The sequence below is a fragment of the Schistocerca nitens genome, unplaced genomic scaffold (assembly GCF_023898315.1).
Source record: "Schistocerca nitens isolate TAMUIC-IGC-003100 unplaced genomic scaffold, iqSchNite1.1 HiC_scaffold_376, whole genome shotgun sequence".
Classification (NCBI taxonomy): Eukaryota; Metazoa; Arthropoda; class Insecta; order Orthoptera; family Acrididae; genus Schistocerca; species Schistocerca nitens.
The window spans coordinates 1,341,728-1,369,493 of NW_026045910.1; the positions used below are offsets into that span (position 1 = coordinate 1,341,728).

General features: G+C 41.8%; 1 protein-coding gene across 1 annotated transcript in view; it reads left to right on the forward strand.

Annotated features, from left to right (window-relative positions):
- The window catches only part of LOC126229606 (huntingtin-like), a 549,560-nt gene that overhangs the window by 440,521 nt on the left and 81,273 nt on the right, over positions 1 to 27,766 (forward strand). Inside the window, exons 42-43 of the mRNA XM_049942347.1 lie at positions 2,918 to 3,052; positions 20,164 to 20,258. Coding sequence (XP_049798304.1) covers positions 2,918 to 3,052; positions 20,164 to 20,258 — 230 coding nt within the window. The remainder of the gene's footprint in view (positions 1 to 2,917; positions 3,053 to 20,163; positions 20,259 to 27,766) is intronic.

Sequence of the window (27,766 nt, forward strand, 5' to 3'; positions counted from 1 at the left end):
CACAGTAATTCAGAGGGTACTATGGAAATAAATTCCAAGCGTACATTGTGGCCACCACTTAATAATTACCCACTAAGTTCTGCACAGTGTGATCTAGTGCTGCAACATACTATGCTAGTGTGGAAAAATTTGTGTGTGTTGGTCTCGTCCTTAGGAGATGGGTGCACAGAGTACAAATGTGACACATGATTATTCAACAGCCCTACATCATCCTTAATTATGTTTTATAAGTCAGTTGAAATTCAGTTACATAATTAGACTTAAATTGAATACAGCTATTGCCAGTTGCACAGAGCGTGGGGCCTGCCCATGAATTTGATTGAAATCATGTCATCTAAGTAGAAGATACTGATCCAATTCATCAACAGAATACATGAAACATGCCCTTTGTGATGCACCTTTCCTGCACCAGGTGAGTTCCGTACATGACAGCACTGTTTTCAGGAACTTGGACTCGTGCTCTAACAGTTTACATCTTCCTTCATCTCAACATTGGGACCGATCACAACTGCTGCTGGGTCAAGATTGTAAACAGGAGAATAGAGGGTGAGGGTTAGAAACAGGCATTCAGAGGCAGATAGTTTGTTATTATGACTGTTTGCATATGATATTTACTGAAATATTGCTGAACTGGTCAGCACTATACTACTGAATTCTTGAGAATTGTTCATTATACACTACACTGGAGTACGATACTTAAGGATGAAAGTAACTGCCATATCACATAGCTCAGTGAAACTTAGACTACACATAGAAAAAACTGCTACAGTATAATACAGAATGTAACTGTAAGATGAGACAAAGAGAAATGCACTTCTATTCAAATGCAGTAATTACCCTAAGTTACTGCAATGTATGGTGGTCACCTGGACATTACAAAAGATGAGACATTGTTGTCAGTAGAGTTTGTGATTGCCACGGCAATGCACATTCTGCAATGTGCTCCCTAGCCGGCCACAGAGTTGATAAGGAGTTCTTGTGGTAGGGTGTTTTATTCCTCCACCATAGAGGCTGACAACTGCTAAATGGTCATTGATGCATGCAGAGTTGCTGCATTGTGTCGGAGGTCAGTACTCCCATGCAGTACTTTGCCTCCCCATATCATGACACATGGAACACAGAAACAGTCATGTTCAATAGTGTTCCTAGGTGCATTACTTGTTCCCATCTCTTGCAGTATGACAGTACGTCCAGCATTGTCAGACAGGATTGTTTTGTTGGTCCAGGTGTCATGGTGTGGAGAGACATAACATTGCATAGGTGTACTGACCTCCAAATCTCTGAACACAGTACACTAAGTGCTCAACATCATTTTGACACTGTGCTGCATTCAGCCCTGACTTCATTTCTATGTGTGACCATGTGTGGCCTTATCAAACAGTGCAGGTGGAAGAGTTCTTGAAATGAGAGGATTTTTGGCAAATGGACTGGGCTACCCATTCCCCTGACTCAAATCCCATCAAGCACATGTGGATGCATTGGGGAGAGATATTGCAGCACTTCCATTTCTACCAACTACCACCCAGCAGTTGTCAACTGCACTGGTGGAGGATTGGAACAACCTACCACAAGAACTCCAACCAGCATGTTGCAGAGCAGGCATTACTATCAGTGATAATCAGACACCCAATTGAGAACCATGTGTCTCCTTTTGTGATGTCCAGGGGACCATTATAAATCATGGTGACTTCATTGTAATTATTGTCTTTGAATAAAAGTGTCATTACTGTTTGTCTCATTGGATATTTTTTGTAGTTACCTACTGCACTATGCTATAGCAGTTTTTTTCTGTGTATGATCCAAGTTTAATCGAGCTATGGCAGTGACACATCACGCAAAAGTTACTTTCATCCGTAAGTTTTGCACACCAGCAGCTGGTAACATGACTTTATTATCTAACGCGACATCTGATCTTGAACTTCTTCATGGCACAATACCGGCATCAACTGAGGAGAAGTTCAGACATTCTGTGTACACCTGTATTGGCTTTTATAAGAAAACTTTTCGTGCTATGTTTCAGTAATGCTTGTAACAGAGAAGTACTTCCTAGTTCTTTTAGTCTGTAAATTTTATATATTTTATGAGGATGAGCTGATGGCTGAAGTGATTAAAGATTTATTGGCGGCCTGCAGGTACCACAATTAATTATATTTAAGGATAAACAGTTTCCAAAAATGGGTATGGACATTTTAGGAAACATGCGAAATTCAATATTGAAAATGCAATACTTGACCCAAAACTAGAATATTTTTAAATTTTTGTTGAATACTCTTATGATCTGTCTTTAATTACACTTTTTTCTGTTATTTTTTCCAAACTGTGCATTCAACTCAGGTATGCAGTATGTCCAACTGAGTATAATCATTGCACCCTTCACTAATTGTATCACTAGCATATGTTTGTTTAACTTGAGCTTATTATATGTGTGTGCAATATAAATGAGGTCACTAATCCCATCAGCTGTGTGGTCATCAGCTGTGTGGTTATGGGAGTCATATGATGTAATTATGTTTTAAAGATGACATATATTACAGTTTAAAACCACTAACAGTAATGACTTTTTAGACATACGAGAGGGAGCGGTTCTTAGCTACTGTGATTTATTCCCCAGTGTATATAATAGAGGGTTCTCGGGCAAATAAGCCACTCTTTGGTCCTCAAAGAAACGTTTGAGCTGAGCAAAAGTTCTTGAATATCCTAGACTATCACTGCTTACTATTGTAATACTACAAGTAATTACTTTTTCGCAACAAATGGAATCTCTGAGATATGTAAAGTTAATAAAACTCGTATGTTTTGTTTCATTGAACTAACTGTCAGTAATTTTGTAGCAAGCCTGTGTATCCCCAACCTTGAGTCGAATGTTAGTCTTTGCTATGACCAATTGTTTATAGTGTGGTATTGATTTTTCTTGCAGCTTTTATCAGAAGTTAAAAGCCATCCATGAATTGCTTTGCTGGAGACTTCAGGATCATCATTTGATTGGTCCGTGTTTGAAGCTTGATCATGTTTTCAACCGGGGCAATATGGAGAGGTTGAACAATCGGCACAGGTGAATAATGTTTCTTTCTAAATTTCAAAAGGGGGAAAAGGGTGAAGAGACAAACATTGTAAGTAAGGAAGTTTCAAGTATTTTATTATCTTGAAAACTGGTAGTGTATTGTGTTGTATGAGTAACAAATTTTACATTGATTTTGAAACACACTTATCAGATTTCAGTAATGAGCAGATTTTGTGAAGTATTGCTTCTTCCTTCTTCTTCCTTTCAGTACATACATTTCAAGTACTCATGTACACCCTGAGCCAAAAACATTATGACCAATGCCACTCCGACGTTGGATGCTATCTGGTGTGCGGTAGCAGAAAGTATGTAAGCGAGGGGCAGACATGGACGGGGATCACCCTAGTGAAGATATGGGCTGCAAATGGTGAAATCGACTGAGATGAGTGAAATTGACTGAGATGAGTGACTTTGACAGAGGGCCAGTGAATGAGTTACTTGAAAATAGCATGCTACTCTCGTGAGTATATACGAAAAGAGGTAGAAGGATAGTGAAATTACCACTAGATGCTAAATGGTTGGACATCTATGAGTCTTCACAGAACATAGGGTTTGGAGACTTGTCTGTTCTGTAAAGTAGGATAAGGCTGATCTGCTGAAAGAGCACAATGCAGCTGCATGCACAAGTGTTTCGGAGCAAATTGTTCATCATACACTATTGAACATGGAGCTCTGCAGCAGACTACCCCCATGTGTTCACACGTTGACCCAATGACATTACTAATTATGATTGCGATGTGCACAGCACCATTGGGATTCGACTTTGGATCAGTGGAAATGTGTCGGCTCTTTGGGTGAATCACATTTTTGCTACACTAGGTCACTGGTCATCTCCACAAATGCCATGAACGGTAGCTTGAAACATGCAGCATGCCATGGACACAGACTGGTGGGTGCAGTATTATGTTGTGGGAGACATTATCCAGCGCTTGAATGGGACCTGTGGTGGTAATCGAAAACATGCAGATAGATGCAAAATACCTGCATTCCTTCTTGCTTGATGCCTTCTCTGATGGCGATGTCATCTTTCAGCAGTATAATTGCTTGTGTCTTGGAGCCAGAACCATGCTACAATGGTCTGAGGAACATTATATCAACTGACCTTGATGTCTTGGTGACCAAATTAGCGTGATGTAAATCCTGTGGAACCCACCTGGGTTGCTATCAGGTGCCATCACCATGTACACAAATCAGCAGCCCATTATTTACGCTGAATACATGACCTGTGCATAGACATCTAATGTCAACACCTCCACAAACCTACCAACAAACTGTCAGATCCCTGATACACAGAGTCATAGATGTATCTCATTCCAAGATGGACAAACAAGCTATTAAGCGAATGGTCATAATGTGTTGGCTCATCAGTGTATTAATTTATTTCCTGTCTGATCAGAATAAATGTACAAGTTAATTGACTGTTAATTCACTTTATTTACCCCCCCATAATAAGGGCACAATGTCAGTATGTAACAGCCCAGTGTAAAAAGCGATAACCTCTACATCTACACTCCACAAGGCACTTGAAGGAATGTGGGGGAGGGTACTTCTGGTATCACTGACTGATTTTCCCTTCCCTGTTTCATTCATGAATTCCACGTGGAAGAATGATTGTCAGTAAACCTCTCTGTTAGCTTTAATATCTGCAATTTTCTCATTGTGGTTGTTTCACAAGACATATGTGGGAGGAAGTAATGTGTTGTTAGACTCTTCATGTAACGTACATTTTGAGAATTTCTGTAGTAAACCTCTCTGTGATGAATAATGCCTCTCTTGCAGTATCTGCCACTGGAGTTTACTGAAAATCTCTGTGATGACGTTATGCTGACTAAAAGACCTCGTGATGGAACACACTACTCTTCATAGGTTCTTCTCTCCTACCTGGTAATGGTTCCGGATTGATGAACAGTGTTCAAGAATTGATGTAGCAAGTGCTTTGTAAGCCACTTCCTTCGTGGTTGAGTTACATGTCCTTAAGATTCTTCCTTTGGCTCTCAGTGTGGCATCTGTTTTTCTGCTATTTGCGTTACGTGGCTGTTCCACTTGTGGTCACTCTGGATAGTTACTTCTAGATACTTTATGGTAGATACTGTTTCCAGCAATTAGTCGGAGGTGGGAAGAAAGACACGTAACACAAAAAAGAAGTTGTGCAACAAGAGCAAAAGTTGGTAGGCATGTTTCTACATCTGAAAGATGATGTCCATTCAAATTTTGCACCAGTCACATAAGAGCATTACTAGTAGTGCCATTATGAGGATGCAAATCAGGTTTTCTTTAAATACGTGCTGTACAGGTCACAAGCATTAGTTAGAGTTAAGATTGGACATGGTGAGTTGATTTTAGTCAAGAATACCTTTAAGGTGACAAAGATGCCATTGTCAACACCTCACTGAGTTTGAAAAAGGTCATGTAATAGGGCTACAAGAAATTTGATTACTTCAAGGATAGACCCAACCCAGATCCCCTATAGCGTGCATTCCATTAACCCCAAACCACCACCATTTGTTACTTCATTCTTGTCTATTGAGAGCTCATTTGAGGGCAGGATGGGTGTCTGTTGTGTTTTCTGATGCAAGTTGGTTCTGCCCCAGTGCCAGTGATAGTTGTGTGTTGGTTAGGGTCATTCATGAGCAGCATTGCAGGTGGTGTTTTCCAATAGGAGAACACATGCTCGCATACCAATGTTGTAACCCAGAATGCTCTGCAGAGTGTCGACATGTTCCCTTGCTTTCTTGATCACCAGATCGGTCTCCAATCAAGCACATATGGGACATTGTTGGATGACAACTCCAGTGTCATCCACAGACAGCATTAATCGTCCCTGTATTGACGTGCAACAAGCTTGGAACTCCATCCCATAAACTGACATCCTGCACCTGGAAAACACAATGTATGCACATTTGCATGATTGCATTCAACATTCTGGTGGTTACACACGTTATTAATGTACCAGCATTTCATCTTTGCAGTGGCTTACCTTGCGCTTACATAAACCCTTGTTTTGCAATGTTAATCATGTAAATATGTTACCCAGGTAAATGTATTCCCAAAATTACATTGTAGTTGTTGTGGCCTTCAGTCCAGAGACTGGTTTGATGCAGCTCTCCATGCTACTCTATCATGAGCAAGCTTCTTCATCTAGAAGTACTTACTGCAACCTAAATCCTTCTGAATCTGCTTAGTGTATTTATCTCTTGGTCTCCCTCTATGATTTTTACCCTTCACGCTGGCCTCCAGTACTAAATTGGTGATCCCTTGATGCGTCAGAACATGTCCTACCAACCGATCCCTTCTTCTAGTCAACTTGTGCCACAAATTCCTCTTCTCCCCAATTCTACTCAGTACGTCCTCATTAGTTACGTGATTTATCCATCTCTTCTCCAGCATTCTTTTGTAGCACCACATTTCGAAAGCTTCTATTCTATTCTTGTCCAAACTATTTATTGTCCATGTTTCACGTCCATACATGGCTACACTCCATACAATTACTTTCAGAAAAGACTTAAGACACTTAAATTTATACTTGATGTTAACAAATTTCTCTTCTTCAGAAACGCTTTCTTTGCCATTGCCAGTCTATATCTTATATCCTCTCTACTTTGACCATCATCAGTTATTTTGCTCCTCAAATAGCAAAACTCCTTTACTACTTCAAGTGTCTCATTTCCTAATCTAATTCCCTCAGCATCACCCGACTTAATTCGACTACATTCCATTATCCTCGTTTTGCTTTTGTATATCCTCCTTTCAAGACACTGTCCATTCCATTCAGCTGCTCTTCCAGGTCCTTTGCCGTCCCTGACGGAATTACAATGTCATCGGCGAACCTCAAAGTTTTAATTTCATCTCCGTGGATTGTAATTCCTACTCCAAATTTTTCTTTCGTTACCTTTACTGCTTGCTCAATATACAGGTTGAATAACATTGGGGATAGGCTACAACCCTGTCTCACTCCCTTCCCAACCACTGCTTCCCTTTCATGCCTGTCGACCCTTATAACTGCCATCTGGTTTCTGTACAAATTGTAAATAGCCTTTTGCTCCCTGTATATTATCCCTGCCACCTTCAGAATTTGAAAGAGAGTATCCCAGTCAACATTGTCAAAAGCTTTCTCTGAGTCTACAAATGCTAGAAACGTAGGTTTGCCTTTCATTAATCTATTTTCTAAGATAAGTTGTAGGGTCAGTATTGCCTCACGTGTTCCAACATTTCTATGGAATCCAAACTGATCTTCCCTGAGGTCAGCTTCTATCAGTTTTTTCCATTTGTCTGTAAAGAATTTGTGTTAGTATTTTGCAGCTGTGATTTATTAAACTGATAGTCTGGTAGTTTTCACACCTGTCAACACCTGCTCTGTTTGGGATTGGAATTATTATATTCTTCATGAATTCTGAGGGTATTTCGCCTGTCTCATACATCTTGCTCAGCAGATGGTAGAGTTTTGTCAGGGCTGGCACTCCCAAGGCAGTCAATAGTTCTAATGGAATGTTGTCTACTCCTGGGGCCTTGTTTCCGCTTAGGTCTGTCTGTCAGTGTTCTGTCAAACTCTTCATGCAGTATCATATCTTCTATTTCATCTTCATCTATGTCCTCATCTATTTCCATAATATTGCCCTCAAGTACATCGCCCTTGTATGGATCCTTTATATACTCCCACCTTCTGCTTTCTTTTCTTTTTTTAGAACTAGCTTTCCATTTGAGCTTTTGATATTCATACAAGTGGTTCTCTTTTCTCCAAAGGTGTCTTTAATTTTCTGTAGGCAACCCCTAGTGATGCATGTCTTTATATCCTTACATTTGTCTCTAGCCATCCCTGCTTAGCCATTTTGCACTTCCTGTTGATCTCGTTTTTGAGACTTTCATATTCCTTTTTGCCTGCTCCATTTGCTGCATTTTTGTATTTTCTCCTTTCATCAGTTAAATTCAATTTCTCTTCCATTACCCAAGGATTTCTAATAGCCCTCATCTTTTTACCTACTTGATCCTCTGCTACCTTCACTATTTCATCTCTCAGAGCTGCCCATTCTTCTTCTACTGTATTTCTTTCCCCCATTCATGTCAGTCATTCCCTCTCTCTGAAACTCTCTACAACCTCTGGTTTTTTCAGTTATCCAGCTCCCATCTCCTTAAATTCCCCCATTTTTCAGTTTTAATCTGCAGTTCATAACCAGTAGATTTTGCTCAGAATCCACATCTGCCCCTGGAAATGTCTTACAATTTAAAACCTGGTTCCTGAATCTCTGTCTTACCATTATATAACCTATCTGAAACCTTCCAGTGTCTCCTAGCCTCTTCCACGTATACAACCTTCTTTCATGATTCTTGAACCAAGTGTTACGCTCTACACAAAATTCTACCAGGCAGCTTCCTCTTTCATTCATTACCCCCTTTCCATATTCACCTACTACTTTTCCTTCTCCTCCTTTTCCTTCAATCAAATTCCAGGTCTCCATGACCATTAAATTTTCGTCTTCCTTCACTATCTGAATAATTTCCTTTATCTCATCATACATTTCTTCAATCTCTTCATCGTCAGTGGAGCTAGTTGGCAAATAAACTTGTACTACTGTGGTAGTCATGGGCTTTGTGTCTATCTTGGCTACAATAATGCATTCACTATGCTGTTTGTAGTAGCTTACCTGTGCTCCTACATTTTTATTCATTATTTATTCATTATTAAACCTACTCCTGCATTGCCCCTATTTGATTACTGTACATTAATTATTTTTTGGTGTTGCTATTTTCTTTTTACATCACTGCGTGTGCTATGTTTTACATTTATTTACGTTCAGGACAACTGCCATAGCCTGCATAGTTCATCAATTGTAGCAGGTCATTCTGCAAATCTGTACTGTATTCTGGCATTGATTCCTTTTTATAGATAACTACATCATCTGCAAACTGCCTTATAGAGCGCCTTATGCTCTATCCTAGATCATTTATATACATTGTGGACAGTAAAGGCCCATCACACTTCCTTGTGATACTCCTGAAATTACCTGTACATTGGTCAATATTATTTCATTAAGAGCGATGTGCTAAGTTCCATCTACAAGGAAATCTTGGATCCAGTTGCAAATCTGTTCTGACACGCGATAAGCTTTTATCTTTTACGCTGAACAGCAGTTTGGGGCAGAGTTAAATGCCTTCCTGAAGTATAGCAACATGGTATCAATGTGAGTGCTGATGACTACAGTACTAAGGGTCTCATGGAGGAAGAATGCGAGCTGAGTTTTGCATAAAAACTTCACAATACGTGAGCATAAAACAAGTTTCATGACAGTACAGCATGTCAGCTGTATGGACTTTGAATTACGTGTATCTGCCCTGTGCCCTTCTTGAAAACTGGAATGACCTATATTTTTTTTCAAGTTCCTAGGTACCCTTTGTTGCTTTAAGAACATGTGGTAAACTGCTGCCAGAAGGGGAGCAAATTCTTTCCCATAATCTTTGTAGAATCTTACAGATATCTCATATGGTCCATATGCCTTCACTGACTGAGGTGATGCAGTGGTTAGCAAACTGGACTGGTGGGTCAAATGAACATCTGGCCATCCTGATTTAGGTTTTCCATGATTTCTGTAAATCACTTCAGGCAAATGCTGGGATGGTTCCTTTGAAAGGACACGACAAATTTCCTCCCCCGTCCTTCCCTGACCTCACTGTTTGGTCCCCTCCCCCAAATTAACCAACCAACCAACCATATGATTTTTGACTACAGTAGTAGTGCTTTTCTATTCTGTGATCACTTATCTTATCTGCCAGTATGGTATTCATGCAGTGATTGGAAAGAGGGGGGGTGGGGGGGTCCACTAGTACAGCCATCTGCGGTGAAACAATTTTGAAAGACCTAATTCAGGGTTTCAGCCTTCTCTCTGTCATCTTCTGTTTCAGTGTCGTTTGGTTGCTGAGTGACTGAATAGATGATTTCAAACTGCTTATTGATTTTATGTAAGACCAAAACTCTAGCAGTCGGAATCCGACACGGCCAGGAGATGCAGGCTGACTGGCCAAGGGTATCGACAGCAAGTCACCTAAAATGACAGAAAGGCAACAGCTATAGACAATAGTGAAGATAACAACAACATCTATGGGCAGATACAGCAGAATGGAAAGACCGAAGAGTGAACAAAATTGAGAGCCTACGGTAGGCGCAGCAAGATCAGAAACCAAACAACGATGGGTACGAAATGCAATACAACAGCACAGTTGGACCACAACTGACTGCTGGCTTTACAGGGCCCCTGTGAGTGCCAATAGACTGGTGTGGCAAGTGTGGCCCACACACAGCGTGGTCCCAGATTATAGGGGCACTGCATAGTGGCTGTTGTCTACGTCCATGCCTTCTGGCGAGCTGTCCAAATTGTTGGACTGGGGTACCAGAGAAATCTCTTCGGGTTTCTAGTCACATTGTCTGGTAAAATTTTACTTCCAAAGTTGTTGAGAACTTCTCTTATTAATCTTCTTACATTGATTTTCACTTCATTCAGCTTTTGTTTCTCAGCTAAGTTTTGACTTCTCTTAAATTCAAAAGAATAACACCCGTAATCATTGATGGTATCACATCCTTACGATCACTGATACTCTCCTCTAACTGTTAGAGCATGCAGATGAGACACTGTGTGCACATACTTAAGTTGTCGAACTTCTAGCTTTATCTGCTGACTTCTGTGGCACAACTTATGAGTGCATGCACGAATCCCAGGCGTGGATCTATGTGGGTGACTACATCCCTCCCCCTTCGTGGAGCGGAGCATTGTTGATTCTCATGGGGAGTTGTGGACAGCTGCAATGTGGAGACACCGTCCACATCCACCGATGCCCCGGAGACAAGAGGAGCGAGCAGCCCCTGGTTGCCAGAGACCTGGAGATACAGGAAAAAGTGACAGCTGTGAGGAGAGCCCCCACAGCTCCCTGTCAGAGCACAAGATGACACAACCGGCGATGAGCAAGCCATGGTGATGTCTGGCAGTGGCATGGAAGATAGAGACGGCATTGCCTCAGGCTGCTCCTGTGACAGTGAACAAGTGAGGGGTATCCACCCTGGCTAGAGTGCCACTGGAGTTGCTGCTGCAGGCTGCAGAGGCATAGGCTCTTTGGGAGGAGGTGCTGCTGCAGGTAGAAGAGGAGATTGGAACCCTGACAGCAGGTAGGCAGCATCCAGCAACTGGGGTACTGACGAAGGTGGTGTCACAGGCGGGTGTGCCTGCACTCACTCAGATACAGAGCTGACATCGATGATGACACTCGGCCAACCAGACCTCTTTCTGGAGGTTCTAGACTCGATATCTTTTCTGGCACACGATGACTACCAGTATCCAGAGGGGATGCCAGCCAAAATCACATGCCCAGACACATCACTGGAGTAAAATCTGGTACACCAGAATGTGATGGCAGGCAAAATCCAGGACAGAGGAGATAGAGCAGCATCCTCAGCTGGCACCTGTGCCTAACTCTTCTGTGCCACGGGAACCAATAGGAGTCTTCCAGTAGGCCATCAGATAGAAATTTAATACGTATTCCACAGGGAAGTGTCACAGATATTTCCTCATCAGGGTTCTTTAAGGTGCAAACCATGCGCTCAGCCTCCTCATTAAGATTGTAAGCAGAGTGGACACGGCAAATGCAATACCACACACAGAAGTCAAGAAATGTCTGAGACAGAAAGTAGGGTTCATTGTCAGAAACAAGGGTAACTGGAAGACCTTCCACAGAATTTTTTTCAGAGAGACCTTGAATAGTGACCTCAGTAGCAGCCAAGGGGCACCACACCACCTATGGAAAATGCAAAAGTGCATCAATGACAATCAACCAGGACAAATTCAGAAACAGACCTGGAAAATCAATATAGATGTGTTCCCGGGGCTGGCTTGCTGGATGATATGAAGAGAACGATGACCTGGGAGCCACCTGTTGACTAGCACACTGGGGACATGCAGCAACCAAGTTTTCCAAGCTCCCTGTCAATGCCAGGCAAGTACATATGTCTGTGAGCCAAGGCTTTGGTGTGGGAAGCACCTCAGTACCCCTCATGTAACATCTGTAAAACCTCCTGCTGCAAACTCTTGGGAATGACCACCTGGGGAGCTGGATCATCTGTGGAGACGAGGACACCATACAAAACTGAGGGACAATGGTGCAAGACAAGGTAGTTATGAAGCGAATTGGACAAGCATCCCAGACGACAAGAAGAGCAACTCTGTTGGATGAGATAGACTAAGTGCCTAAGGATGGGGTTGGCTGCTGTTGCCATGCGACTTGGGTACTAGTGATTGGAAAACTATATACTGCTTGGTAGGAGGAGACATCCAAATGCACACACATGAGCTCCTCCCAATTGAACTGGGGGTCTGGTCCAACTGGCAGCCGGTATAAGGCATCCGTGTTGGTGAAAATGAATGTCATAACTGTATTTGGAGAAGAACAAGGCCCACTGGTGCAACTTGTGGGCTGCCTTATTGGGAACCCGGGCAGATGGACTAAATGATGAAATTAAGGGCTTGTGATCTGTAATGTGTTTGAACTTGGTGCCATACAAGAAAATGTGATGTGTGGTGGCAACATGCACAGTGACCAGGACCTCCTTGTCAATCTGAAAGTACAGGACCTGTACTGGATTGAGAGTTTTGGATGCAAATGTCAGTGGCTGCTCCAAGCCATCGGAGGTCTCATGGACCACCCCCTTGCAGTGCTGCGAGGTGTCCATAGCCAAAGCCAGTGGTTTGTTGGGGTCAAAGTTAGCTAGACATGGAGGTGACCAGAAGTGTTCCTTCAGTATGATGAAGGCCTGATCGCAGTCTGGAGACCAAACAAAAGCAGCACCATTGCCTAGAAGGAGATGGTGGTGGATGCCCCGAGAATGAACCGGTGGAAATATGCAATTTTATCTAAACTGTTCACACAATGATGAGGGACACAGGAGGTCTGTAATGGCCCTGAAAAGACTCTACATGAGTCAGACACCATGCCTTGAGAAGACATGGCCCAGATACTCAACAGATGGGTGGAAAAATTTTGGACTTCTGCAGATTGCAATGCAGATGCACAGCCCATGGTTTTTGAAAGTTAGCCAGGAGGTTGTGCAGGTGGTTTCTCATAGTGTGTCCTGTAACAATGATGTCATCCAGGTAGTTGAAGCAGTGTGGAATGTTGGACATGACCTGTTTCAAATAGCATTGGAAAATTGTGGGTGCAGTGCCACCCCAAAAATCAACAGTTGGTATTGATAAGAGCCAAATGGTGTGTTAAAGACCATGATAGCATTGGACTCATCATCCAAGGTTAATTTGGTGATATGCTTCAGATAGAGAAGAATTGTCCTTTCTATGCATGTGAACAGTTTATCAGGACGTGGCAGTGAGTATGTGGTGACCACGGACTGTGAACTCGCCACAAGACTGCAATTTACAAGAGAGTTTCTTAACTATGACAAGGAGTGTGGCACATTCACTAGATGAAATGGGAACCACAACCCCAAGGGAGGCAAGCCAGTCCAGCTCCATCTTCATTTGGGAGTGGAGGGCCAGGGGAATCTGCCTAGCAAAAAAAACTCTAGAATGATCTAACCGATTCAAGGTTGAATGCTTTCTGCAAAGATATCCTGAAACTCTGAGTATAAAGATTCCAAAGACTAATAGGGGACCTCAGCAGATACCACAATTTAATCCATATTAATATTAACAGACAGTAACTGTTTCAAAAATATGAAAAGGTTTTTCAGAGACTGCGTCACAAAATTTACCTGATTCAGCCATCCTGGCTTAGGTATTCCACAGTTCTTTAAATCAGCGCCATTTTGCATTCAGATAAAAGTAGTGCTTCTGACTCAAAGGAGACTTCTAATTTTGCAATTTTATTATAATGCCTTTAGAATATCATCTTTAGAAAAACATTTTTTACATCAATTTTTTCTCACTTTCATGTCGCCCATTTAATTTTTAGACTTCTGATTGTAAATGCATTGTTTTCACTTTTTATGTTTATATTTTAATCCAGATATTTAAAGTTGTCTGTTTTCTTTGACGTTACTGGACGTGGTTTTGAAAATTCTTGGTGAGGTACTTTCATGGGTCATGTATTATGTCCTTCCAAAAGATATTTGCAGATTTGGCTTTTCAGTTGTCTCTGTGAGAAGTTCTAATCTTTTCTTTGTATTCTGTATTACTACAAGATCATTTGCAAAGGCCAAATACTTTTCTTACTTCTTTCTCTTGTGTTATACTTTTTGAAGTGCTTGTTGATAGATTCAAGTTGCTTCTTTCAAAGCATCTCCTGTATATCCTAATAATTTTATCTGCTTTCTTCCTATCAAACTGATAGATTTTCAAATGTCTACCTGTTTTCTTATATACCTATTGTCCAAGCTTTCATTTTTTTTTTTTTTTTTTTGTCTAAGTGCTTCTTATCTGTTATTCCACTATCTGTGCTTTCGTAGCTTGTTGCCTGGAGCTGTTTCAAATGGAATATGTTTGATTATTTCCACACAGTCATTGACATCATTACTCATTTCCTTCAGCCTCTCTTGAAAATTACATTCCCTTTTCTTCAAGTTTCATTATTAATTCTCTTAGTCATACCAGCTTGAGTTATAAATATGTTTTGGAATAAATCTCGTGTGGATCTCAGTTGGAGTGATCTGACTTAATTTCCATTCCTCTCTATACTGTAAATGTTCTTGATTTCTTGATAAGTATAACTGTGAAACTCTCGCAAGTTGGGATTCAGTGACAGCTATGTTTTTTACTTTCTATGTAGTTTATTGAAGAGTGTTGTCGTGATGTTAAGATCAAATACCCTGAAGCGCCAAAGAAACTAGTATAGGCACACATATTCAAATACGGAGTTATGTAAACAGGCAGAATATGGCACTGTGTTTGGCAATGCCTATGTAAGACGACAAGTGTCAGGTGCAGTTTTTAGATCAGTTACTGCTGCTAAAATTGCAGGTTATCAAGATTTAAGTGAGTTTGAATGTGGTGTTATAGTCGGCAAAAGAGCAATGGGACACAGCATCTCCGAGGCAGCGATGAAGTGGGGATTTTCCCGTACGACCATTTCATGAGTGTACCGTGAATATCAGGAATCTGGTAAACCATCAAATCTCCCACATTGCTGCGGCTGGAAAAAGAAGCTGTAAGGACCCAGACCAACAATGACTGAAGGGAATTGTTCAACATGACAGACGTGCAACTCTTTGGCAAATTGCTGAAGATTTCAATGCTGGGTCATCAACAAGTGTCAGTATGTGAAGCATTCAATGAAACATCATCGATATGGGGTATGGAAGCCAAAGGCCGACTCGTGTACCTTTTACTACTGCATGACACAAAGCTTTACACCTCACCTGCGCCTGTCGACATCAACATTGAACTGTTGGTGACTGTAAACATGTTATCTGGTCGGACGAGTCTCATTCTAAATTGTGTCGATTTGATGGACATGTACTGGTATGGAGACAACCCCATGAATCTATGTACCCTGCATGTCAGCAAGGGAACTGTTCACACTGGTGGAGCCTCTGTAATGGTGTGGGATGTGTGCAGTTGGAGTGATATGGGACCCCTGCTACGTCTAGATACAACTATGACAGGTAAGTAAGCATCCTGTCTGATCACCTGCATCCATTCATGTTCATTGTGCATTCCAATGGACTGGGGCAATTCCAGAAGGACAGTGCAACACTCCAAACGTCCAGAATCACCACAGAGTGGCTCCAGGAGCACTTCCACCGGCCACCAAACTCTCCAGACATGACCATTATTTGAACATATCTGGGACATATAGCAACGTGCTGTACAGAAGAGATCTCCACCACCTCATACCGCCGGCCGGAGTGGCCGAGCGGTTAAAGGCGCTACAGTCTGGAACCGCACGACCGCTACGGTCGCAGGTTCGAATCCTGCCTCGGACATGGATGTGTGTGATGTCCTTAGGTTAGTTAGGTTTAAGTAGTTCTAAGTTCTAGGGGACTTATGACCACAGCAGTTGAGTCCCATAGTGCTCAGAGCCATTTTTGAACCACCTCATTCTCTTATGGATTTATGGATAGCCCTGTAGGATTCATAGTATCCAGATCCAGCACTACTTCAGACATTAGTAGAGTCCATGCCACATGATGTTAGGCAGGTATACCAGTTTCTTTGGCTCTTCAGTGTAACTTGCATATGTCTGCTAATCTTGAGTTCTCTTTTGAGCTAGATAGCTTCCAAAAACTTCTATCAGTGATTGCTCCCTACCAGGATTGGCACTGAAGTCTCCCAACATGATTATTATGTGGGTTTTGTGATCGTTTGATATCATGTTTTCCAGATTTTCTTTTTTATTTCAGTTCTTCTTGTTGGCTTCATTACACTTCAAAATTTAGTAATGTTTATTCTTGCATTTAAATGTTAAAACAGATATTCTTTCACTAAAGGATTCAAATCAACAATATTTGGGATTTTACTATTGTAAACTGCGAAGGCCATTCCTAAAATCCTGATATTTGAGTTGCAAAGTGTAACTGCCAGGTCACCTGTAAAAAGTTAACATTTCTCGCCATCCATTGTTAGGTCATCAGCATATCTTGTTTCTGGGATGGGTGCTAGCAGGATGTTACTGTTCAAAAGGTTTATCATTTGTTTGTTTCCCAACTTTGCAAAAGGAGTTAGTATTTATGCGTGTAAATTTTTATTGCCTCTAAAACTTCAGATTGGAAAGGTTCACCAACTGTTCCTTGCATTATGGTGCAGACGTTCCAGAATCTGAATCTCTGCCTACACTCCATTCAGGAGTGGTGGATCACCCACCTGGAGTAATATTTCGTTTCCCCTTACACTTCATAGTTATCCTATTTTTTTAGTGAGGGTAGACACTTTTCTACCAGAGGTAAAACTAAGATTTTTAGTCTTAGAATGTTCTTTTCTAGCTGTCCCTAACATTGGGTACAAATGTTGTCTAAACATATCTGGTATGGGAACAGACCCATTTGGATTTTAATTTCCAACTTTTATGTGAACACTAAGAGCAGGGTTGCATCTTTCACCAGTTCCGCTGTACCACTCGACTTCATTTCTGGCTTCACTGCCATTGAGGTCTTCATCATTACCTTGATAAATTGCCTTCATGGCATACTATCTCGTGGGCCAGGCACACCAAGGCTTTTCTATAATGTGTTATTCTCCCAATCCTCGTCCATTCTCCACCAGGATTTGGGCTGGCTATGGTAGACTTTGTATGTATATTATTATTATTATTATTATTTTATTATGACTATTATTCACACTTGTGCCCTACTTAACCTTTCTTTGTTCCTAATTTCTTTCATTCTCCCAGAATGAGTTCTTTTCTTACTCACAGGCCAAATTGTCCAGATCCTCAGTTTTTTTGTCTAGCCAATTGCCCAGTCATGAATTTTATGCTTACCAATTTGTTCTGTCTAGCATTTGTTGTTGTGTTATCTGTGCATCTTTCAGATCATCTTGTACTGCTGCAATTCATTTCATTGTAAATATTTAAACTTTACTCCAAGTTTTGTAGTGCTCCACAACTTATCTGGTAAATTCTTTTAATATTCCCATAAAATTTTATCGTGTATATTATTAATATTTAAATCCAAAGAAGTATTGTCTTAGAATGCTGCCACCCATTTTATACTAACAAGGGAACCTCCCCATCGCACCCCCCTCAGATTTAGTTATAAGTTGGCACAGGGGATAGGCTTTGAAAAACTGAACACAGATCAATCGAGAAAACAGGAAGAAGTTGTGTGGAACTATGAAAAAATAAGCAAAATATACAAACTGAGTAGTACAAGCCAAGATAAGCAACATCAAGGATAGTTTAGGCGCAAGGTCGTTGTGGTCCTGTGGTTTGCGTGAGCAGCTGCGGAATGAGAGGTCCCTGGTTCGAGTCTCGCCTCCAGTGAAAAGTTTTTATTTATTTTGACAAAGTTATGATCTGTCCATTCGTTCATTGACGTCTCTGTTCACTGTAAAAAGTTTAGTGTCTGTGTTTTGCGACCGCACCGCAAAACCGTGTGATTAGTAGACGAAACGACGTGCGTCTCCAATGGGAACCGAAAACATTTGATCGCAAGGTCATAGCTCAACCGATTCCTCCACAGGAAAACACGTCTGATATATTCTATACGACACTGGTGACGGCATGTGCGTTACATGACAGGAATATGTTGTCAACCCACCTAACTTGTACACTTGGCGAATGGGTAAAAACATTCTTCTACGTTGCCCGATTTAGGTTTTCTTGCGGATGTGATAATTACTCCCAAAAAAGTTATGAAAACATAAGAGTTTGTCACATAAACTGCAACAAATGAATCCAACAGTTTCGCAGTCGCTCACTTTCCCCTGTGCTCTGTCAAAACATATGTTTCAAATTTTTCCGTGTGTAGACCGTCAAATCCTGCCTATGTCCAAGCAAATCTGAACATGTCCTGGAATTTTGGAGAGCGAAGTTGATTATGTGTGAGTGCCTGAACTCGGTTTTTCTGAAAATAAAAAATTAAACTTTTCACTCGAAGGGGGACTTGAACCTAGAACCCCTTGTTCCGCAGCTGCTCACGCTAACCACGGGACCACGGCGTTCCTAAATACAATCTATCCTTAATGTTGCTTATGTTGCACATGTACTACTCGGTTTGTATATTTTGCTTATTTTTTCATAGTTCCACACAACTTCTTCCTGTTTTCTCGATTGATCTGTGTTCAGTTTTTCAAGGCCTATCCACTGTGCCAACTTATTACTAAATCTGAGGGGGTGTGATGGGGAGGTTCCCTTGTAAGAAGTCCCTTCCGTACAGCCTATCAACCCATGGTCATCACATCTGCAGTGACGAGCAGTCCCTCTCGGAATACACCGAGCGTCTCACTGAAGCCTTCACTGACCGTAATTATCCTCCTAACCTTGTACAAAAACAAATCTACCGTGCCTTATCTTTCCAGTCTCTCACCACCTCCCAAAGTCCCGCAGTCTGGCCACAGAGGAGCATTCCCATTGTAACTCAGTACCACCCAGGACTGGAGCAACTAATCACATTCTCCGTCAGGGTTTCGATTACCTCTCACTGTGCCCTGAAATGAGAAATGTCTTGCCCACTATCCTTCCCACTCCTCCTACAGTGGTATTCCGCCATCCACCGAACCTACACAATATACTTGTCCATCCCTACACAACCGCTGCTCCCCATCTCTTACCTCATGGCTCATACCCCTGTAATAGACACAGATGCAAGGCCTGTCCCATACATCCTTCTACCAACACCTACTCCAGTCCAATCACTAACATCATCTACCCCATCAAAGGCAGGGCTACCCATGAAAGTCTTTTTTGACTGTCTTTTTGTTGTGCCTGTCTGCGCCTCAGCATCTCTGACGTGTGGAAGGTGGTGATCTGTTCTTTTCATGGTATTATCGTTGTTTCATCCTGGGTTTTCCATTGTTTGCTGCACTTGACACACATTTTACACATTAGCCCTTTCAGACCTGTATTTTTTCTGGAGGAAGAAAAACTTTTTTTTTGTGGCAATATTTTTAGGTGATTTTTTTTAATGATTTTAGGTGCAAAATTTATACAAAAATATTTACCCATTTTCAAAATATATTTTGTACACTTGCTTTCATATTATGGACTTAAACAACTAATTATGAAATATTCTTTATTGTAATAAGTAGTATATTGATCATTCAGTAATTACCGTGCCAAATAACAATTACAGTGTTCAATTATACAGTGGAATATAGCGAACGAACCAGACCTGTGTATTCTAGTGGTCATTAGCTGCAGCACACTGCTACATTGACTTGCTGATGTTTTCATAGTGATGCCCAACAGTTAGCAGCACTTACGCATGATTAGAAGGTTAAATATTCACAAATTTGTATCTGATATTTCCATTGGGAAAAAATACTTCTGTTGCAGCTAAGACACAGTATTAGTTAATGGACACAATTGTAGCCAGAGGGTCTCAAGGGATTAGTTAGTGGAATATGAGAAATAATTCATCATTGCTTTCATGAAGTGAATGTAGTTCATTCAATTTCAAGTAAGAGAATAATTCTACCATGTGTTTACATCCTAATGATAATGTGATTCATGTTTCATAGGTATGGCTATAGTCAAGTTTCTATAGAATATCTTTGGACTGCAACAAGGATATTAGAAGAAAATGCTACTTCAGTGGAACAAAATAAAGGAACAGGTATGGATAATAAGGCATAACTAATGGACTAATCTAAGAGTGAAGAAATGGAAATGGCTGTATTTTATTAGTAAATGGCCCTTATTACAGCAGATAATAAGCTTTCTGCGTGTCCACATTTAGTCCATATGCTGTATGATGTATTTGGTAAAATGTGTTTGAAAACTAAGCATTTCTCCCTTCTCTTGTCTCATTGATGTATGGTGTGCAGAAAATATAATTGCATCATAGGTTCTATAACATATCTAATAAAGGTTATTGTAGACAAAAAATGCCATAATACAGGGCTATTACAAATGATTGAAGCGATTTCATAAATTCACTGTAGCTCCATTCATTGACATATGGTCACGACAAACTACAGATATGTAGAAAAACTCATAAAGTTTTGTTCAGCTGAAGCCGAACTTCAGGTTTCTGCCGCCAGAGCGCTCGAGAGCGCAGTGAGACAAAATGGCGACAGGAGCCGAGAAAACGTATGTCGTGCTTGAAATGCACTCACATCAGTCAGTCATAACAGTGCAACGACACTTCAGGACGAAGTTCAACAAAGATCCACCAACTGCTAACTCCATTCGGCGATGGTATGCGCAGTTTAAAGCTTCTGGATGCCTCTGTAAGGGGAAATCAACGGGTCGGCCTGCAGTGAGCGAAGAAACGGTTGAATGCGTGTGGGCAAGTTTCACGCGTAGCCCGCGGAAGTAGACCAATAAAGCAAGCAGGGAGCTAAAAGTACCACAGCCGACGGTTTGGAAAATATTACGGAAAAGGCTAAAGCAGAAGCCTTACCGTTTACAATTGCTACAAGCCCTGACACCCGATGTCAAAGTCAAACGCTTTGAATTTTCGGCGCAGTTGCAACAGCTCATGGAAGAGGATGCGTTCAGTGCGAAACTTGTTTTCAGTGATGAAGCAACATTTTTTCTTAATGGTGAAGTGAACAGACACAATGTGCGAATCTGGGCGGTAGAGAATCCTCACACATTCGTGCAGCAAATTCGCAATTCACCAAAAGTTAACGTGTTTTGTGCAATCTCGCGGTTTAAAATTTACGGCCCCTTTTTCTTCTGTGAAAAAAAACGTTACAGGACACGTGTATCTGGACATGCTGGAAAATTGGCTCATGCCACAACTGGAGACCGACAGCACCGACTTCATCTTTCAACAGGATGGTGCTCCACCGCACTTCCATCATGATGTTCGGCATTTCTTAAACAGGAGATTGGAAAACCGATGGATCGGTCATGGTGGAGATCATGATCAGCAATTCATGTCATGGCCTCCATGCTCTCCCGACTTAACCCCATGCGATTTCTTTCTGTGGGGTTATGTGAAAGATTCAGTGTTTAAACCTCCTCTACCAAGAAATGTGCCGGAACTGCGAGCTCGCATCAACGATGCTTTCAAACTCATTGATGGGGACATGCTGCGCCGAGTATGGGAGAAACTTGATTATCAGCTTGATGTCTGCCGAATCACTAAAGGGGCACATATTGAACATTTGTGAATGCCTAAAAAAACTTTTTGAGTTTTTGTATGTCTGTGCAAAGCATTGTGAAAATATCTCAAATAATAAAGCTATTGTAGAGCTGTGAAATCGCTTCAATCATTTGTAATAACCATGTAGTTATGTTTCCATACTGGTTTTGACTCTGTCTTCATTACACTAGTCCATTCGATTATTCTTAGTCTGTGGCTTGTGAGGAAAGCCAATGTGCAACTGGTGCTTCAGTGACCACAGAGACCATTAATAGGCCAGTCACAGAAAAGGCAACACCCCTTGCGCCAATTACCTTTGGCCTGTGTAAACCGATGAGTCCATATGCAGTGATATTGAGCACATTTGGCCTGGAATCTCATTGACTGGAGTAGAATTGTCTTCAGTGATGAGTCCCACTTCAAATTGAGCCCTGATGACCAGCGATGATGTGTCCACAGATGTCTCGGTCAGCGATGGGATACCAATTTGACTGTCGCCTGTCATACAGCCAACAGCTAGGAGTGATAGTTTTTGGTGCCATTTCATTTCATAGCAGAACTCCTTTGGTTGTCATCTGTGGCACACTTACAACACAGCAATATGTGGAGGTAAGCCATCCTGAGCTTACATTTCAGCAAGATAATGGCTGCCCGTGCAGCGTGAGAGTTCCTACCGCTTGTCTTTGTGCTTACCAAACTCAGACTTGGTCAGCAATGTTGTCGGATTTCTCGCCAGTTGAGGATGTTTTGAACATTATGGGTAGGGTCCTCCAATCAGCTTGACATTTTGACAATCAAAGGTGGCAATTGGACAAAATTTGGTACAATATTCCTCAGGAGAACATCTAACAACTCTGTCAATCAATGCCAAGCATAAGGGCCAGAAATGGAACATTGTGTTATTGACATGCTCCGTTTGTAAAACTATTTTTCTGAAATTTTAGTTATTTGTTTGTATGTGTACATCACATCTTCCGATTTCTGTCTTTCAGATACTTCCTCTGTCTTGAATATTTATTTCTCTCCCTCTTTGCATGTTTCAAATTATCTCATGTGATACACATGTTTTGATCATGCACTCGGATACACAGCTAAATCAGTAACCACTTACAGTGAGATCTCTTTATTCACTAAAACCAGAAGATACTTTTAGTAGTCTGACTGTGTATTGTACTTCTGATAAAAACCACTTCAGAAAGATAATATGAAGTCTATATTTGGTCACTATGTAGGCTTGGATTAAAATAAACAGTGCAGTTATCACTGCAAAATATTGTTTGTAATGGATCAGGGGAAAGCAGTTTGTTTTAATGTCTGAATGTATATTGAAAAGTGTGAAGTGATTAAAAATAAATTATTTATGGTCTCCAGTGTTTAATAATATACACAGATAAAGTATGTTACAGATGTTAAAGCACCAATTACAAGTGTACTGGTATGATAAATGTACTGTAATTGTATATAAAGAAACAGACTATGTTTATGTGCTAGGGAATGGGTGGGTGGATTGGGGGGAGGGGGGGTTTGGGGGTTTATTCTGTGAAGATACTTTTCCCACTCTCAGCAACTTTCTCTGAATGCACAGTGAAATTGTCACCTTTTTTTAGATGAACTTACAATTTTCTACTTGCTGGAAGCACTTTTCAAAAAGTCAGTAAATACAGGGTTATTACAAATGATTGAAGCGATTTCACAGCTCTGCAATAACTTTATTATTTGAGATATTTTCACAATGCTTTGCACACACATACACAAACTCAAAAAGTTTTTTTAGGCATTCATAAATGTTCGATATGTGCCCCTTTAGTGATTCGGCAGACATCAAGCCGATAATCAAGTTCCTCCCACACTCTGCGCAGCATGTCCCCATCAATGAGTTCGAAAGCATCGTTGATGCGATCTCGCAGTTCTGGGTAGAGGAGGTTTAAACACTGAATCTTTCACATAACTCCACAGAAAGAAATCGCATGGGGTTAGGTCGGGAGAGCGTGGAGGCCATGACATGAATTGCTGATCATGATCTCCACCATGACCGATCCATCGGTTTTCCAATCTCCTGTTTAAGAAATGCCGAACATCATGATGGAAGTGCGGTGGAGCACCATCCTGTTGAAAGATGAAGTCGGCGCTGTCGGTCTCCAGTTGTGGCATGAGCCAATTTTCCAGCATGTCCAGATACACGTGTCCTGTAAAGTTTTTTTCGCAGAAGAAAAAGGGGCCGTAAACTTTAAACCGTGAGATTGCACAAAACACGTTAACTTTTGGTGAATTGCGAGTTTGCTGCACGAATGCGTGAGGATTCTCTACCGCCCAGATTCGCACATTGTGTCTGTTCACTTTTATTTGGGTTAACTGAGTTATGTAAATGTTTGTAAAAACGACTAGGATACTTCACTCCATGTTAATGTAATACTGCCGTCTTCTGAAGAAGATAGATTTATATCTATTGAAACCTAGGTAAAGATTACTTTATCCTTTGCAACTGGTCGGCTGTTTTTTTTTTTTAATCTTTTGATTAAGAAAAAATGTTGCTTCATCACTGAAAACAAGTTTCGTACTGAACGCATCCTCTTCCATGACCTGTTGCAACCGCGCCGAAAATTCAAAGCGTTTGACTTTGTCATCGGGTGTCAGGGCTTGTAGCAATTGTAAACGGTAAGGCTTCTGCTTTAGCCTTTTCCGTAAGATTTTCCAAACCATCGGCTGTGGTACGTTTAGCTCCCTGCTTGCTTTATTCATCGACTTCCACGGGCTACGCGTGAAACTTGCCCGCACGCGTTCAACCGTTTCTTCGCTCACTGCAGGCCGACCCATTGATTTCCCCTTACAAGGGCATCCGGAAGCTTTAAACTGCGCATACCATCGCCGAATGGAGTTAGCAGTTGGTAGATCTTTGTTGAACTTCGTCCTGAAGTGTCGTTGCACTGTTATGACCGACTGATGTGAGTGCATTTCAAGCACGACATATGCTTTCTCGGCTCCTGTCGCCATTTTGTCTCACTGCGCTCTCGAGCGCTCTGGCAGCAGAAACCTGAAGTGCAGCTTCAGCCGAACAAAACTTTATGAGTTTTTCTACGTATCTGTAGTGTGTCGTGACCATATGTCGATGAATGGAGCTACAGTGAATTTACGAAATCGCTTCAATCATTTGTAATAGCCCTGTACATACAACCATTTCAGTAGGTCACAACATGGCCTTGTTTTCACTAAGGTACAATGATCATTTAAAATATTTTAATGGTATTTCAGTTTTACCTGTTTTACAACATTGTAAAATATTGTATGCAGTATCCTTTATCTTACTACACTTCTGTTTATCCTTACAGCAGTTTTAGTTTAATATTCTTGAATATCTAATTGTGGACACTTCTTAATAGCATAAATATATTCTAAATGTTCTGATAGACTGTAAATACTTTAGGAGAGTGCTCCCAGAATAGCAGAAGTGTTGGGCTGTTGACAGACACATGAAAGAGAAAGAAAACTTGCTAGCTTTCAGAATAATTCCTTTCTCGAGCCAGAGTACACACACACACACACACACACACACACACACACACACACACACACACACACACACTCTGGATGTACAATGCTGGAATTGAATTGCGGTTCGGTGGCTGGACTAGGGTGGAATGTCAATTGTTTTGAATTGAGTGATTGGAGAGAGACAGAGAAGGGCAGCAGGAACAGGGTTTAGGGTGGGTAGGTAACATCTCAGAGGGAGGCAGCTGGTCTGCTGGCTAGGAATGTGGAAGAGAGGGGGCCCAGGTGCATGGGTTAGGCATGTGATGAACGGGTGCCAGAGCCAATGAGGAGCAACTTGTAATGAAGGTGAACTGGAGACATGAAGTGGGATGGGGTGGTAGGACAGAGAAAGGTGAAAGTCTTGGGTGGAGGACTTGGGCAGTATGTTAAGAGACACTGATGCCAGGAGGGTTACGGGATTGAAGGATTTGTTGCAAGGATAACTGCAATCTGCATAGTTCAGAAAATGTGGTGGTGGAGGTAAGAATCAAGATGGCATGGATTGTGAAGCAGCCATCGAAATCAAGCATGTTATGCTCAGCTGCCTGGGTAGTCAACTTTGTGACTATCTGACAGAAGATTTACATCAATTGAATTCTCCACATACATGCTCTGCTGTAGTGATCCCATCTTAGATGTGCAACATAGCTCCAGCACCTACTGAAATCCTTAGCCCCACCCCAGAACTTCTCTCTTGAGTTCTTCTCCTCCCTCATCCCAGTGGCACCATGGACAGCCACCTTCCACATTCTCTCAAACAATCCAAAAACCCAGCAATCATGAACACCACATTGTAGCTGGTTATTGTGCTTCTAGTGAAAGAATTTCCATTCTTTTTGGTCAACACCTCCAACCAATTGCCAAAACCTAGCCTCTCATATCAAAGATACCAACCACTTTTATTCCTCACACACCATACAAACTATATTCTGACATACATCTACTTCTCCTTTGAGGGGAACGTATCTAAGCAAATCGACAGAACAGCTATGGACATCCACATATCACCTTCCTATTCCAACCTTTGAATGGGCCATATGGAGGAAAGATCCCTAACCTCCAAAAACCCCAAATCCCTTGTCTGGTTCAGGTTAATTGATGATATCTTCACAATCTGGTCTCACCTACCCTTATTTCTCCACAACCTCAACACCTCCCCTCCCATTTAATTCAGTTGATCCTTCTTAACCCGAAGTGTCACCTTCCTGGACGTTGAACTCCACCTCTCTAATGGTGCCATCCACACCTCTGACCATATTAAACCCACTAACCAACAACAGTACCTACAGCTGTCATCCCTTCCACACCAAAAAATTGCTCCCATACAGCTTGTCTACCTGTGGACAGCACATCTACCATGACGAGAAGTCCCTTGCCCAGTACGCTGAAGTTCTCACAAATACCTTCAAAGACAGGCACCACAGAGCACACTTAGTGTGCAAACAGATTTCCCATGCCATTTCCTCATATGTCCTTAATCCATGCAACTTCCTAAAGAATTGGCTATAAAGGAATGCCTCCTTCATCACTCTGTACTGGAACAACTGAACCACAACCTTCTTCAGGGCTTTGGTTATCTATCATCATGTCCTGAAATGAGAGACAGCCTAAACAAGTTAGATTGTCATTGAGAGTGCACTTCAAGTTCCTGCTGCTAATAAGCCAAGTACACTGTTCGTTTGTTACATATTTTTCCGAGCTTCAAAGAGGAGTGACTTCAGTAAGGGTAGGAGCTGTGATTGCTGTGTAGAGGTGCCAGCTGAGTTGGTGACCCTCCATTCACAGTTCCAAGCAGTGTTGGCTTCTGTCAAACAGCTTGAGGCCGGTGCCAAAGGGCATAACTTGGGGGGGTCGAACACGGGGATGCAAGGGACTTCGAGCACGTCACACATGTCCCCCGATCGGTTCTCTTCTGTGGCTGCCCTGGGTACTGCCTGCACTGAGGTTGACCCCTCACCCATAGTTGAGTGGGAAATCATTCCAAAGTCTGGCAGGTAGCAAAAGACTCTCAAGGGGCCGATCGTAGGGCCTCCCCAGTTAAATTGACGAACAGGTTTTGGGCTTTATCTGTGGCTGACAGTCTCTAAACTGGATGCAGTCGTTCACCTTGTTCCAGAGGAAGCTTCTCGGCCCACGAGGTCTGGGCATTCACAGAGGGTGGGTTTGTTGGTAGCTGGGAGCTCCATCGTTAGGCACGTGATGGAGCCCCTCAGTAACATGGCTGCCAAGGAGGGGCAGGAAGCCAGTGTGCACTCCATGGGCATAACCGGAGGGGTCATTCCAGATGTGGAAAGGGTGCTTCCGATTGTCATGAAGAGTACAGGGTGCAGCCAATTGCAGGATGTGGCTCATGTCAGTACCAATGACGCTGTGTTGCTTTGAATCGAAGGAGATTCTCTCTGGTTTTGGGCGGCTAGTGGAAATGGTAAAGACTGCCAGTCATGCTTGGGAGATTGAGTTGGAGCTCACCATCTGCAGCATCTTCGATAGAACCGACTGTG